General features: G+C 42.2%; 1 protein-coding gene across 7 annotated transcripts in view; it reads left to right on the forward strand.

The window, feature by feature from the left end:
• The window catches only part of FBXO25 (F-box protein 25), a 38,202-nt gene extending 30,057 nt beyond the window's left edge, over positions 1 to 8,145 (forward strand). For 5 of the 7 annotated variants that reach the window (XM_053286129.1, XM_053286130.1, XM_053286124.1 and 2 more), the window contains 2 exons: positions 1,632 to 1,658; positions 6,928 to 8,145. In XM_053286129.1, the coding sequence (XP_053142104.1) occupies positions 1,632 to 1,658; positions 6,928 to 7,017 (117 nt within the window). In that variant the 3' untranslated portion in view covers positions 7,018 to 8,145. The remainder of the gene's footprint in view (positions 1 to 1,631; positions 1,659 to 6,927) is intronic. The other 2 variants (XM_053286126.1, XM_053286127.1) reach the window with 1 other exon arrangement.
• Positions 8,146 to 11,943: the final 3,798 nt, after the last annotated feature.

The following is an 11,943-nucleotide window of genomic DNA, read 5'->3' on the forward strand; positions in this document are numbered from 1 at the left end:
GGTACTTACTGTGCAACCAACCTTAAGTAGTGCAGTTGAGAAATGCTTGATTAACAAGCAGAAGGTTGCTGGTCCGAATCCCTGCTGTTACTATATCGGGCAGCAGCGATATAGGAAGATGCTGAAAGGCATCATTTCAGACTGTGTGGGAGGAGGCAATGGTAAACCCCTCCTGTATTCTACCAAAGAAAACCACAGGGCTCTGTGGGTGCCAGTAATCAAAATCGACTTGACAGCACACTTCACCTTTACCTTAGTTACTGTGCAGGGTCAGAACTCAGGAGACAGTTTTGTTCTGCCAGTTCTGGATGGGGTCACACTCCCCTGGAAGGAACAGGTACGCAGCCTGCAGGTGCTTCTGGATCCAAGCCTCTCTCTGGTGTCCCAGGTTGAGGCGTTGGCCAGAGGTGCTTTTTACCAGCTTCGGCTGATGTGCCAGCTGCATTCGTTTCTTGAGATGAACAACCTCAAAACAGTGGTACATCTGGTGGTTACCTCTAGGCTGGATTACTGTAATGTGTGCTATGTGGGGCTGCCTTTGTACATAGTCCAGAAACTGCAGTTGGTCTAGAATGCGGCAGCCAGGTTGCTCTCTGGGTCATCTAGGAGATACCATATTACTCCTGTGTTGAAAGAACTGCACTGGCTGTCGATGCGTTTCTGGGCAAAATACAAGGTGCTGGTTATTACCCATAAAGCCCTAAACAGGTTAGGCCCTGAGTATTTAAGAGAACGTCTCCTTCATCATAAGCCCCACCACCTGTTAAGATCATCTGGAGAGGTTCATCTGTGGTTGCCGCCAATGAATGGGCCTTCTCTGTTGCTGCCCCTGGACTTTGGAATGTGCTCCCTGTTGAAATAAGAGCCTCCCCATCTCTGGCAATTTTTAAAAAGGCACTGAAGACACATTTATTCACCCAGGCTTTTAATTAGATTTATGATTGTAAATTTTTGATGTTGGTTTTAAATTATTTTAATGTTTAAATTATTTTAATGGTTTAATTTATTTAGTTTTGATTTTAATTGATTTTAATTGCTTTTATTTTGATGTAAACCACCCTGAGCCATTTTTGGAAGGGTAGTATATAAATCAAATAAATAAATAAAGTGAAATATTGACTTACTAGAATAGTGATTGATTCAGAATAACAGGCAGGCCAAACGAATACCTAAATGCATTTATTGACTGTGGTAGACATGTTATGTAGCATAATGTGGGCGTTTCTAAGCCATCCTCACTCCTGTGGGCTCCTAAGGAACCGCTGGCAGTCTTGGCACTACTGCTTCAAGAGTACAAAGCAAAGCATTTAGGGGCCTGCAGCAGAGGGCAGCTCAGAACCACCTGCATTATGTTGTGTAACATGTTGGCCGGTAGCTATTAAACATTTATAAGAACCTGTGTGTAATCTTGCAGTACTAATATTAAGTTATTTACAAGAGGATACTAATTCTGAAACTTTTAAAAAGTGGGAATAACTGTTTCCAGCCAATAAAAATTTCTAGATAGTACTCTGCAGAAAGTTATTGTAACCAGTACAGAACTTTGCTACTCTGTCATTCTCTCGAATATAATCTTCCTCTTTTTTGCTTTACTGCCCTCCTTCCTGCTTCTCCCTTCATGACCTCAAAAGGACTACCACCTTGCTTTGTTACTCAAGGTACTTCATGTGATTTTCATCCTGGCTTTCTTCTGCATCCGTGCTGCATAGCTGAAGTAAATAAGATGTTCCCTTGCAAACACAATGTCGCAACCCTGAGCAGGGTGCTCTTTTAGCAGTAGTCAACACTAGACTAGGTTGTCATTCTCATGACCAGCCCTACCTGGATAGGACAATACTAGCCTGGGTAGGGCAGGTTGTGAGAAGTGCCGGGATCACTCCCAGTCCACACCCTGGAGGAAGCACACGCCTCCTACCTCACGCCTGGGTCATGTGGGTGCTCAGGCTGCCAGCAGCTCCTTTCAGGCTTCCGGCAGCTAAGAAGCCAAAGACGGTCAAGGCCAAGCCAGTGAAGGAAGGCATCAAAGCCCGAAGCAAAACCCATGCATACCATAGAGCGGGGGAGGAGTGGTCTGGCAGCTGGGAGGATATCCCCATATACCATGCTACTTGCGCAGTTATTTTGGGATATCTGGAGGCCAGGCTTTGTTCCCCCTGCATCTTCTTGGATGCGCCGCCAGTCATGTGGGTGGCAGGGCCCTCTTCAGGATAGTGTGTGTGTGTGTGTGTGTGTGTGTGTGTGTGTGTGTGTGTGTGTGCGCGCGTGAGAGAGGGGTGATAGGTAGATAGGTCCTACCTTCCCTCCCCAGCCCCTAAGTTCATGTGAACAACCGTAATATCTTTTGATCATAATATATAACTTTTTAAATTAAGAAGTCCCTGCTAGATGTAGGGAAGTGCAAATTCCCATTTGCTTCTCTCTCAAATGTCAACAGGGGAAACTTCAACGTGGGTTTTGTCGTAAGAGAATACCTCTCAAGAAAAACGCTTAGTATTATTTCATGAAAAATATTCTTTTTATCTTGGATGCTGTGTGTTGCTTCTGTCCAGGTGCTATCAACCAGAAATGCCTTTAATGATCAGGCCAGAGTGTATTGTAAGCACAGAACAGAGTGCAGTGCAGAAAAGTGTCTGAGGAGCAAACAGTTCCAGATAACCTGTACAGGAGAGCTGAATCGCATTTTGCAATAGAAGGGATGTGCCGAACTGCACGTGGGCAAAATTTCCTTCCTAGCCCCTGGCAATTGGCTAGATCAGTTTTATTTTATTTATTTATTTATTTATTTTTACATTTATATCCCGCTCTTCCTCCAAGGAGCCCAGAGTGGTGTACTACATACTTAAGTTTCTCCTCACAACAACCCTGTGGAGTAGGTTAGGCTGAGAGAGAAGTGACTGGCCCAGAGTCACCCAGCAAGGATCATGGCTGAATGGGGATTTGAACTCGGGTCTCCCCAGTCCTAGTCCAGCACTCTAACCACTACACCCCGCTTGCCTTCTTGGCAAGGGTAGGCCATCACCAACATGCAGAATCTGAGAATGCCACTCTAGTACACAGTGCTGCTTTGGCTTTTGCTCTGCTGGGTTGAGCCAAGGAGCAGAGCGGCAGCGTAACACTGAAGAGGCTGGCAGAAATGTCTTAGTCAGACTCACAGGTCCTTCCGCTATAAGATTACAAGACTATGATATTTTTGTCATTTCCCCCTTATGACTCACATGTTTGCCAAAGGTTGGCCATTCATCAGTTAATCCCCTGCATGAACAAAAACAGCCCATCAAGTCCTTCCTTCAAATGTCCTTTCATACCACCCACAACCTGCCTCAGTCTAGGGGGTAGGAAAGGAACTTCTTTCTGTCTGCCCTTGTTCCAGGCTACTAAAGCAAAATCGATATCGATATAGTCTTGACCCTTTTGTTGCTGGCATGGGCTTCTGCTGAGTGTTGAACTGTGGTGGAGACCCAGGGAAACCAGAGCGTTAGTCAGGATAATCAAGGGGCTTGAAAATGAGGGGTGGAGGTATGGATTTGGCTCTAGAATGTAAGACAGACTGAGTAGTATAGAAGAGAGAGTGTGTGGGAGGGAGGGAGATGCCCTGAAATGGGCCTTCTTGCTCATAAGAGTGTGGAAAACAAATTAGAGAGCTGCTGTATTGGAAGTTTACTGAATAAGGAATGCTTTACCTCATTTGGCTGTCAAATCATACTTCACAATGGTTCATGAAGGAGCTGGGTGGAGAAGGGAGGTGGATGAAAGCTATAATGCTTCTGCACAATACAGCTTATATTTGATGTGTTAGGGCAATGGTTGTCATGGGAATAGTGTATCACAATTATGTTAAAACTTGGGCAAGAAAATAATTGCACTCATTTGATGATGGATCTTTGTAGGCAACATAAACTTTCCTCCAGCTTTTATATAAGAAACAAATAAAACCAAGGAAAGCTTGCATGCCTACAAAGATCATCACCCAATGAGTTTTATACAAGTGCAAAATCTGTTTCATATTTTTAAAGCATGCATTTAAATGTAATTGGCACTGGGGCAGTGATTAGCCTTAAAATGTTTTCAAAAAGCTGACAGGTGCCAAATTGATGAAGAGACGTGTTGTCGTCTTCTCTGGCATAAAAGTGCATGGCCTTTCAGTTGTGGTGTGTTTTATTGTAACATTGCCATTTGGGGGTAGGGACATTTTTTATTTTTTAGCTATGTTTTAAAAAAACATAGCTAAAGGATTTGGTTGTACTTCTAACTTATTATTGACTAAAGAGAGAGTTGTTCAGGGCCTAGAGATATTATTATGAAGTAGGAGACTAGGAAAGGTGTGTTTGTTTTTTAAACCCCCTCAAATCTCTGCTTTAGGAAATAAGTAGGGGAAAACAAAACTGACTGGTGTCCTTGTGAATGGCGCTCAAGTAGATTGGAAGAATGGTGTTCATGTATTTGGAGTGCAGGTTCTGTTAACACCAATAGGAGATACATGCTAATTGGTTGGAATGTAGAAAGTTGGGCGGAAGATCTGTTGATGTGGTTTGCAGAAACAAAGAAGCTTTGTTTTAAAGTATATAATCAAACTAAGAAAATGGGCCTGACCCTGTAAATTCTAAGCCAAAAATGGCCAAAAATAAAATAAAATAAAAAACATATTACATTCTCTAACCAACATGTTTTATGCAGAGGTTCCTGCTGTTTGCTTCATTCTACTTGCAAAGCTGTTCTATATATTCAGTACCCTTTACTAGTAGAGTGATGCTGTTATGGGCAACGAGAGAAACCCTCACTGATAGCAGGAGGGGAGAAAAGATTCCTAAATTTCCACTGCAATGAGCAACCCCCCTTTCAGCCATTCATAAAAACAGACTAGAATATAGATATCCGTTATAAGGAGATTGCAGTGAGTTATCCAATGAGGTGGAATAGAGACAGATGAAACTATGAATTTATTCTGAGTGACAACAGTATGCGTCAGATAATTTAGAAGCTGAAGGGAGTATGTGTTACTTTTCAGTACTAAAGCACTTAGAATTTTTGGGTCTTAAGTTACATAGTCTGGAGTTGGGGACAGTAATCAGACTTTATAAATCTCAGATTTTTCCTTGCCTGTCTTGTGATGATCAACACCATCATTCCAACCTAGTAGTCAATGTGTCACATTGGTTTTCATTCTTGCCCTATAACCTCGGCAGTTTGCTGCTCCCTGCATGGAGAATAGAGGAAGTAATGTCTAACCAGCTCTGCCAGACTGACAGGCACTGCTTCAGGGCAGCAATTCATCATGTTGTGGCCTATGTGTCACCTGTCACGTGTGTGAGCTGCCACAAAGAAGCAGAGGTTTCCATGGGGGTGCTCTACATAAGGTGTTTTGGAACAGAGCTACACAACTTCAGCCCTCCTGCAGATGTTACACTACAATCCCTAACTTTTGGCCACTGTGGCTAGGGATTATGGGGCTTTTAGTCTAAACACTGCTGGAGGGCCACAGTTGTGGAGCTCTGTTGTGGAGCTTCTGAACTGGGCTCAAGACAGTGGCATATTTCTGCTGCTGTAACTACAGGCACCAGTTCTTCCATAGACAAGGATTAATAACTTCCTACTCCACCTATCCAAAGGAAAGTATATGCTGCAAAATGAGCAAATTCATGGCTTAGAGAGTGTGTTGTTCAACTATAGGGTTAGTTGCTGGGTTCCTGCTGATGTTTCCTGGCCCTGCCTTGGCCTGGGGTGTGTGTGTGTGTGTGTGTGTGTGTGTGTGTGTTTAAGATGGAACTAGGAGATCTTGTTATCTCGCAGTACAGTTACTAGATCTATAACTAACCTCTAGCATTAGACATTGCTTTAGGACTGTGGTGGTTCTGGTTAATCCATTCCTTGATCTAGGTCAGCTCTAGAATGGGGCATTAGTTACTTTTTAATCCTGTGCAGACTGGAGGCGGGGCAGACAAACCACAAGCAGCCGGAGATAATGCAGCCTGCACTTACTGTAGTTACCTAAATTGAAGATGACCCCTTCAAAAGTAGAGATTAAATTCAGGTTATACCTGCATTTACTCCAAAGGAACAGGACTGTGGATTTAAGACTACCTCCCTATTCCTAATATCAAAAAACTTGGAAAAAACCTAGTCTTGGATTCAGGTAAATACAGCACCTTTCTGTAAAGAAGACTCCCCCCCCCCCATTAAACTAATAACCTTTTCAAGTGTACTCCCCTGCCCCGGCCTTGTGTGCCATAACTCTTTCCACTGCATTCTACAAGGACCAGTAAGGAACTCTCTGGATGTAGTGAGAAATTGACTTTTGGGACATGTGCTTCAGTTGCATCCTGTTGGACTACTGCAGTGCACTCTGTGTACAGCTCCTTTGAAAGGTGTTCAGAGAGTACTGTGGATATTGGGAGCATATTATTCTTTTGTCAAAACAACTTCACTGACTTTTGTCTCTATTTCCACACCCAACTTGAAATGCTAGGCTCTGACCTTCTAAAGCCCTAAATGGTTTGGGTCCAAGGTGCATGCCTTTCTTCATGTTAACCTGCCTGGGTAATGAAGTCTGCTGGGGAGGGACACTCCAGCATTTCACCAAAATCTGATATGCATTTGGTTGGAATGTGGAGAAGGCATTCCTCTGTGGCTGGGCCCAGGTTGTCTAGGGAAGCTGTGCTTATCCTTCCTCTGGCAGCCTTTCGTGCCATGCAAAATGCTTTCCTGTTTCATCATGCTTTCAGTGTTGTTTATTTGAGTGAGGCTTGAATCTGTTTTACCTGCTGCTGTTAACTTTTTGGCTTGGGTTGTTATAAAGTATTTAATGCTGTTATCTCCTTGTTTTAAATTGTTTGTGTATTTTGTAAGTGGAAAGGTAGAGTGAAAAGAAAGATAAGTAAACTTCAAAATAGAAATTACAAAAGAGAATAATGGTGCCCTTTGTTTCTTTAGGATACAGGACATCCTTGCACAGCCAATGATCCCAACAGTTGCTTCATGCCAGTATCTCCTCAGCACTTCATAGATCTCTTCAAATTTTAAGTCCAATTTTTTTTGTTTTCTTTTTTGCATAGTCATGCAGTATATGCTTTTTGTGCAATATTTCTCTGAATGTGCTTTAGTTAAAAAGGGATGTAATCAGCTCAAAAGGAAAGAATATTGACCAGAGCATCCTGTGAGATGTTCAGTTTGCAGAAGAAAAGTAAGCTTGGCAAGTGAAGATGGACCATGGAGGAAGAAGGCAGGATTTACAAAAGGCTGACTTTGAATCATTGGAGTTTTAGTCAGACTTTGGGACTTTATACATCAGTGACTTAACATTTTGCTATGGCTACAAGGAATTTCGAGTTGAGAGGAACAGACAGTTTCATTAGAGTGGCAAAAATCAAGTTGCTGAATTTGTCTTAATCCACCCCCCCCTTTTTTTGCATCCAATTCCAAACATACAGCTTGCATGTCCTATAAATATTTGGAGGATACTCTTTGGGCTTCTTTGTACATATGTCAACTGAGTGTTGCACATCAGTGGAAAGCATTGTGTATACCTGTTGTGGAAGCTGTTCTGAAAGAAGCCAATTCCATTTTGTAAATACATTATGCAGAAAATTTATTTTCTTAAAATATATTTTATTAATAATGTCAAATCTATCTGACCGTGAATAATGTGAGGTGCTGGTTGTGGGTTGCTGGAAAGTGATGAACTTTTCTGAAAGAGTTCCATTCTTTTTTCTTAACCCTCTGATTGTACTGCTTCTAGTCTTGTCTGTCACCAGGCTTCTAGAAAAAAGCACCACACCTTGCTGAGTTTTCAGCAAAGAAAGAAGTGTATTACTGGGCTTCTTATACAGCAGTGCTACGTGACACTAAGTAACTGAAGTTGTGGAAAGTCCTGGCTCATGCTGGAAAGGCTTGCTGTTGCAAGGAGCCTCTAGGAGTTATTCCAGTAGTGGCCAGAAGTCCTTGGGAACCTGTACTGCAGATATGGAAGAGGGTAGGAGATGAAGTCGCTGTAGGGGAAAATGCTAAAGTGACTTGGAGTGTTCTCTGGAAACCTTAATCATTTCAGCCTAATGTAGTAGACGGATGAATACAAGCTTCACATTATGTACCACAATGTGTTTTTCAATCTAGTTTTGTACACAAATAAATCATGTGTTTTCCCCCTTTTAACCTTTGTCCTGTCTTTAAAATATTGATCTATCACTCACTTGGATCCCAACCATGTTTAACTGATGGATCTACTGTTGCTTTCAACATTGTTTGTCTGCAGGTGTGCATGGTGTTCTTTATATTGGCTCCTTTTTGCCTGTTAGTTATGTAGGGGGATTGAGTCAGTTTTGCAGCCATGTAGTAATTAGTCATATTTTATGTAGTGCTTCAGAGCATTCAAAGTGCTTCACATTAACTTTCAACAACCTTGTAAGATAGGCCACTAAAAGAGGCTGTGAGTTGGTTATGCATACTTTGTGCAAGCTTTAGTTACATCTGTGACTTCATGACAGAGCGGAGATTTGAATGGGATCTTCTGATTTATAGCTCATTCTCCTCAAGGGAGCATAATCTCTTACACAATCTTAAGTTCATACAATTTTGCATGACATGCACACTTTCTCAGGAGGGAAAGGAAACTGGCAGGTTCTTAATCAGGCCTACAATGGCTTGAACTTGCTCAAGTAGGGATGTACCTGAACAGGCTCGGGCAGCCATGGGCAGGGAGTGGTTCCCTTAAGAAGCAAGTCCTTACCTGCTCCGCTACCGCCCCACTGCTTTTCTGGGTGCAGCGCTTGTTCTACCAAAGGCTGTGCGCGGCTGCAACACTATTCCTTGCAGCCTGTGTGCAGCGTCCCCTTCATTCCTGGTTTCTACATGACAACTGAATTATGGATAAATATTCATCAGAGAGATCTTTCCTTTTTTTGGTCCTGCTTTCCTTAACTTATTAATTGAGCAAGCATAACCTTGAGTAGTTCTTGGATACGTTTTGCCTAGAACTAATAAAGGCAGAAAACTTCTTTTGTGCATTTCCATTCTAAAACTAATTATAAATCTTCCTGGCAAGGCACTTAAAACATCTCCCACATGGGGAGCTAAAGCAGTGGTAGCAACTGAAAATGTTAATTGAAGTCACTGGGTTGCTGTATGAGCCGACGGCTTGACTGTCCTTGCTAATACCTGCACACTGTGATTGCTAGTGATAGCTGTGATGAACTGTCTATGTAACAGTTGGATCCTATGGGAGTTTTGCGGAAAAGTTAAAGAAAATTGTTTAAAATCACCCACTTGCCCATTTCTTTTGTGGGTTGGGTAGTAGGTAGCACCCATCATGCCCTAGCACCCAACCCACTTTGGTTTTCCCAAGAGCTACCCATGGGGAATAATAGGGTATTGAATTTCCCCGTTGTTCACTATGGCCAGAACAAGCTGCACTCACAGAGTGCACTCAGGTTTGCCAAAGCACACAGTAAAGGGGGATCTGTCCCGATTTTGAAGAAGCTTGAAGGGCTCTCTCTTCCTCCCAGTCCCTTTTGAAAACGTTTTGAAATTCCCTCCTTTTGTCCCCCCCTCCCTTCAGCCAATGGGGGCACAGTTGCCCATGACAGTACTTGATTTGTATTGTAACAAGCCAAGCAAGGAGATTGCCAGTCATTCAAAAGTCTGTGCCAGAAAACCAATCAGCAAGGGAAAAACTGGCCTCCAAAATGGCACTCAAAACGTTTTGATCAAAATAGGGTTGTTTTGTTCCAAGTTCAAAACAGGCCCTTTATTTAGAGGGCTTTTTGTTCCAAGCTTGAAATACTCAAAACAGCCCATTTTGAGTTGAAACGTTTTGCAACTCCCTGTTGTAGAACTAGAAGAATGTGTACGCAGATGAGAAAGTGATCAAATAATTCTGGCACAATTGATGGGAGTTATGGAATAACAAGAGCTTTTTTGTTGTTGGCAACCTAGCATGAGTTTCTGAAGAAGAGAAAAAGTTGCTTTTAGACATGTACATTAAGTTGACTGCATTTAACAACCAACACTGCAATATTGGGCTTGCACTGTGATGGTAGAAGTCCTGGCCAAAAACGAGTATGAGGAGGCCTATCATTTTTAGTAGGCAGGAAAGGAATACTGAAACCTTCCCCTTCCTGCCCATGATCTTCCACCTGAAGCCACTCTCCTTACGTTTCACATTATTTCTATTGGTGGGAGCTAATGCCACTAGGACAAAAAATTCTAAAAGAGCCATTGACAGAGGAAAGGAACACTTGGGCAAGGGAAGCACTCTGTACTCCCATGTTTGTATGCCCACCTGCCTACAATGCACTTTAAATCACAACCCCCCTCTTTGTTTTATAGAAATTCTGTAGCAGACCCAGTTTTGATACATGGGTTGTTACTGCTTTTTGTCCTGTCTAATTTGGCCCTGAGAACTAGGCCAGAGATGGGACCAACAACTGAACAGACTTGTTTTAAGGTTGCCAGTTGGACAAAAATGACCAAGTTCCTCCACCTTTTTTCTCTGGTGGAGAGGCAGCAAAGATTTTTCTCTGGTCATTTGGAGGCCACTGGGATCTGCCCTGGAACCAATGTTCCCTCCCCCACCCCAAGTGTTCAAGGACTGGCAGTTTTGGGATATCACCAGGCCATGACCCAGAATTTCAGATGAATTCATTGATTAAATATATGCAGAGTCTAGGTTTATATGCTCCAAAACTAGCAGACAGACAGCTCCTTATTCTACTTTATGCTGATGCTGTCATTTTGTTTCAGACCCAGATTGGCCTGAGGAGAGCTCTTAAGGCTATCACTCAGCATTGTAGGGAGAAGCAGTTGGTTATTAACCATCAAAAAGTGGTCATAGTTTTTTCCTAACAGTTTTAAGATTCACAAATAGCATATAGATAACCATGACATAGAACAAGTTAACTGTTTTAAATATTAGGGAGTCGTTTTCTAGGTGTCTAGAAGGAAGACTGTCCAAGTTAACCATGTCTCTTCCTTGGCTCAAAAAAGTGCTATGGCCATATTAAGATTTCACTGAACTCAGGGAAGGAATTTTCTTCCAGCTGCCATTAAATTATTTACAGCAAAATCAACAGCACAGCTTCTATATGGAGCACAATTAGGCCCTTATTCCAACTTGTGGCTTCTTGAAAAACTACAATCTGGATTCTTAAGATCGCTATTTTTGACCCCCTAGAAATGTTACTAATGCAGCCTTGAGATTGGAGACTGGGCTACTTGGAATTGAAACTAAAGCTTGGCTAGTTATTCTAAATGCATGGCTAAGGCATAATCTAATTCCGATTGGGCTGACCTCTTTAATACAGTCTGATAATTACCAGACGAATTGGTGGGAGAGCATTATATATAAGCTGCTTTCATATGGCCTCTCACCTGAGCATTTATTATCCTCAGGATTTGATAAGGCCAAGGATATTATTAAACAACAAGTCTGGGACATGGAGTTCCAGAACAATTTAAGTCAAAATTCAAGTATATACTGACCTCTTAGAGGGTCCATAAGATCTTTCAACAGCTTACCTATTCTCACTCACGTATTCTAAGTATTCATGGGCCTTCTCTAGAGCCCATCTTAATGCTCTCCACTGGGCATTTTTAGTAGGGATGTGCACAAAGCTTTTTTTTTTCAATTCAATTTGTGCCTGAATTGAATCACCCCTGATTTTTGTGTCTGAATTTGTACCCCTAAATCACCCCAAATTTGATTTGGATTCAATTTGATTCAATTTGGATTTGGATCAATTCAGACCACTTATAAAGGTCTTAGGGGCGCCACATTTGGATGGTGGTTAGGTGCCCATGGTTTCCACCTACCACCCAAATGTCAAGGCTGTGGGGCACTTGATTGATTTTTAATGCTTTTCTTTTTAGTTTTTTAATAGATTTTGTATATTTCCACCATAGGAAATAATGGGGATTTGAAGTCACCCTATCCTAACCCTAAAATGGATCCCAGCT

The sequence above is a fragment of the Hemicordylus capensis genome, chromosome 1, assembly GCF_027244095.1.
Source record: "Hemicordylus capensis ecotype Gifberg chromosome 1, rHemCap1.1.pri, whole genome shotgun sequence".
In the NCBI taxonomy this organism is placed as follows: domain Eukaryota; kingdom Metazoa; phylum Chordata; class Lepidosauria; order Squamata; family Cordylidae; genus Hemicordylus; species Hemicordylus capensis.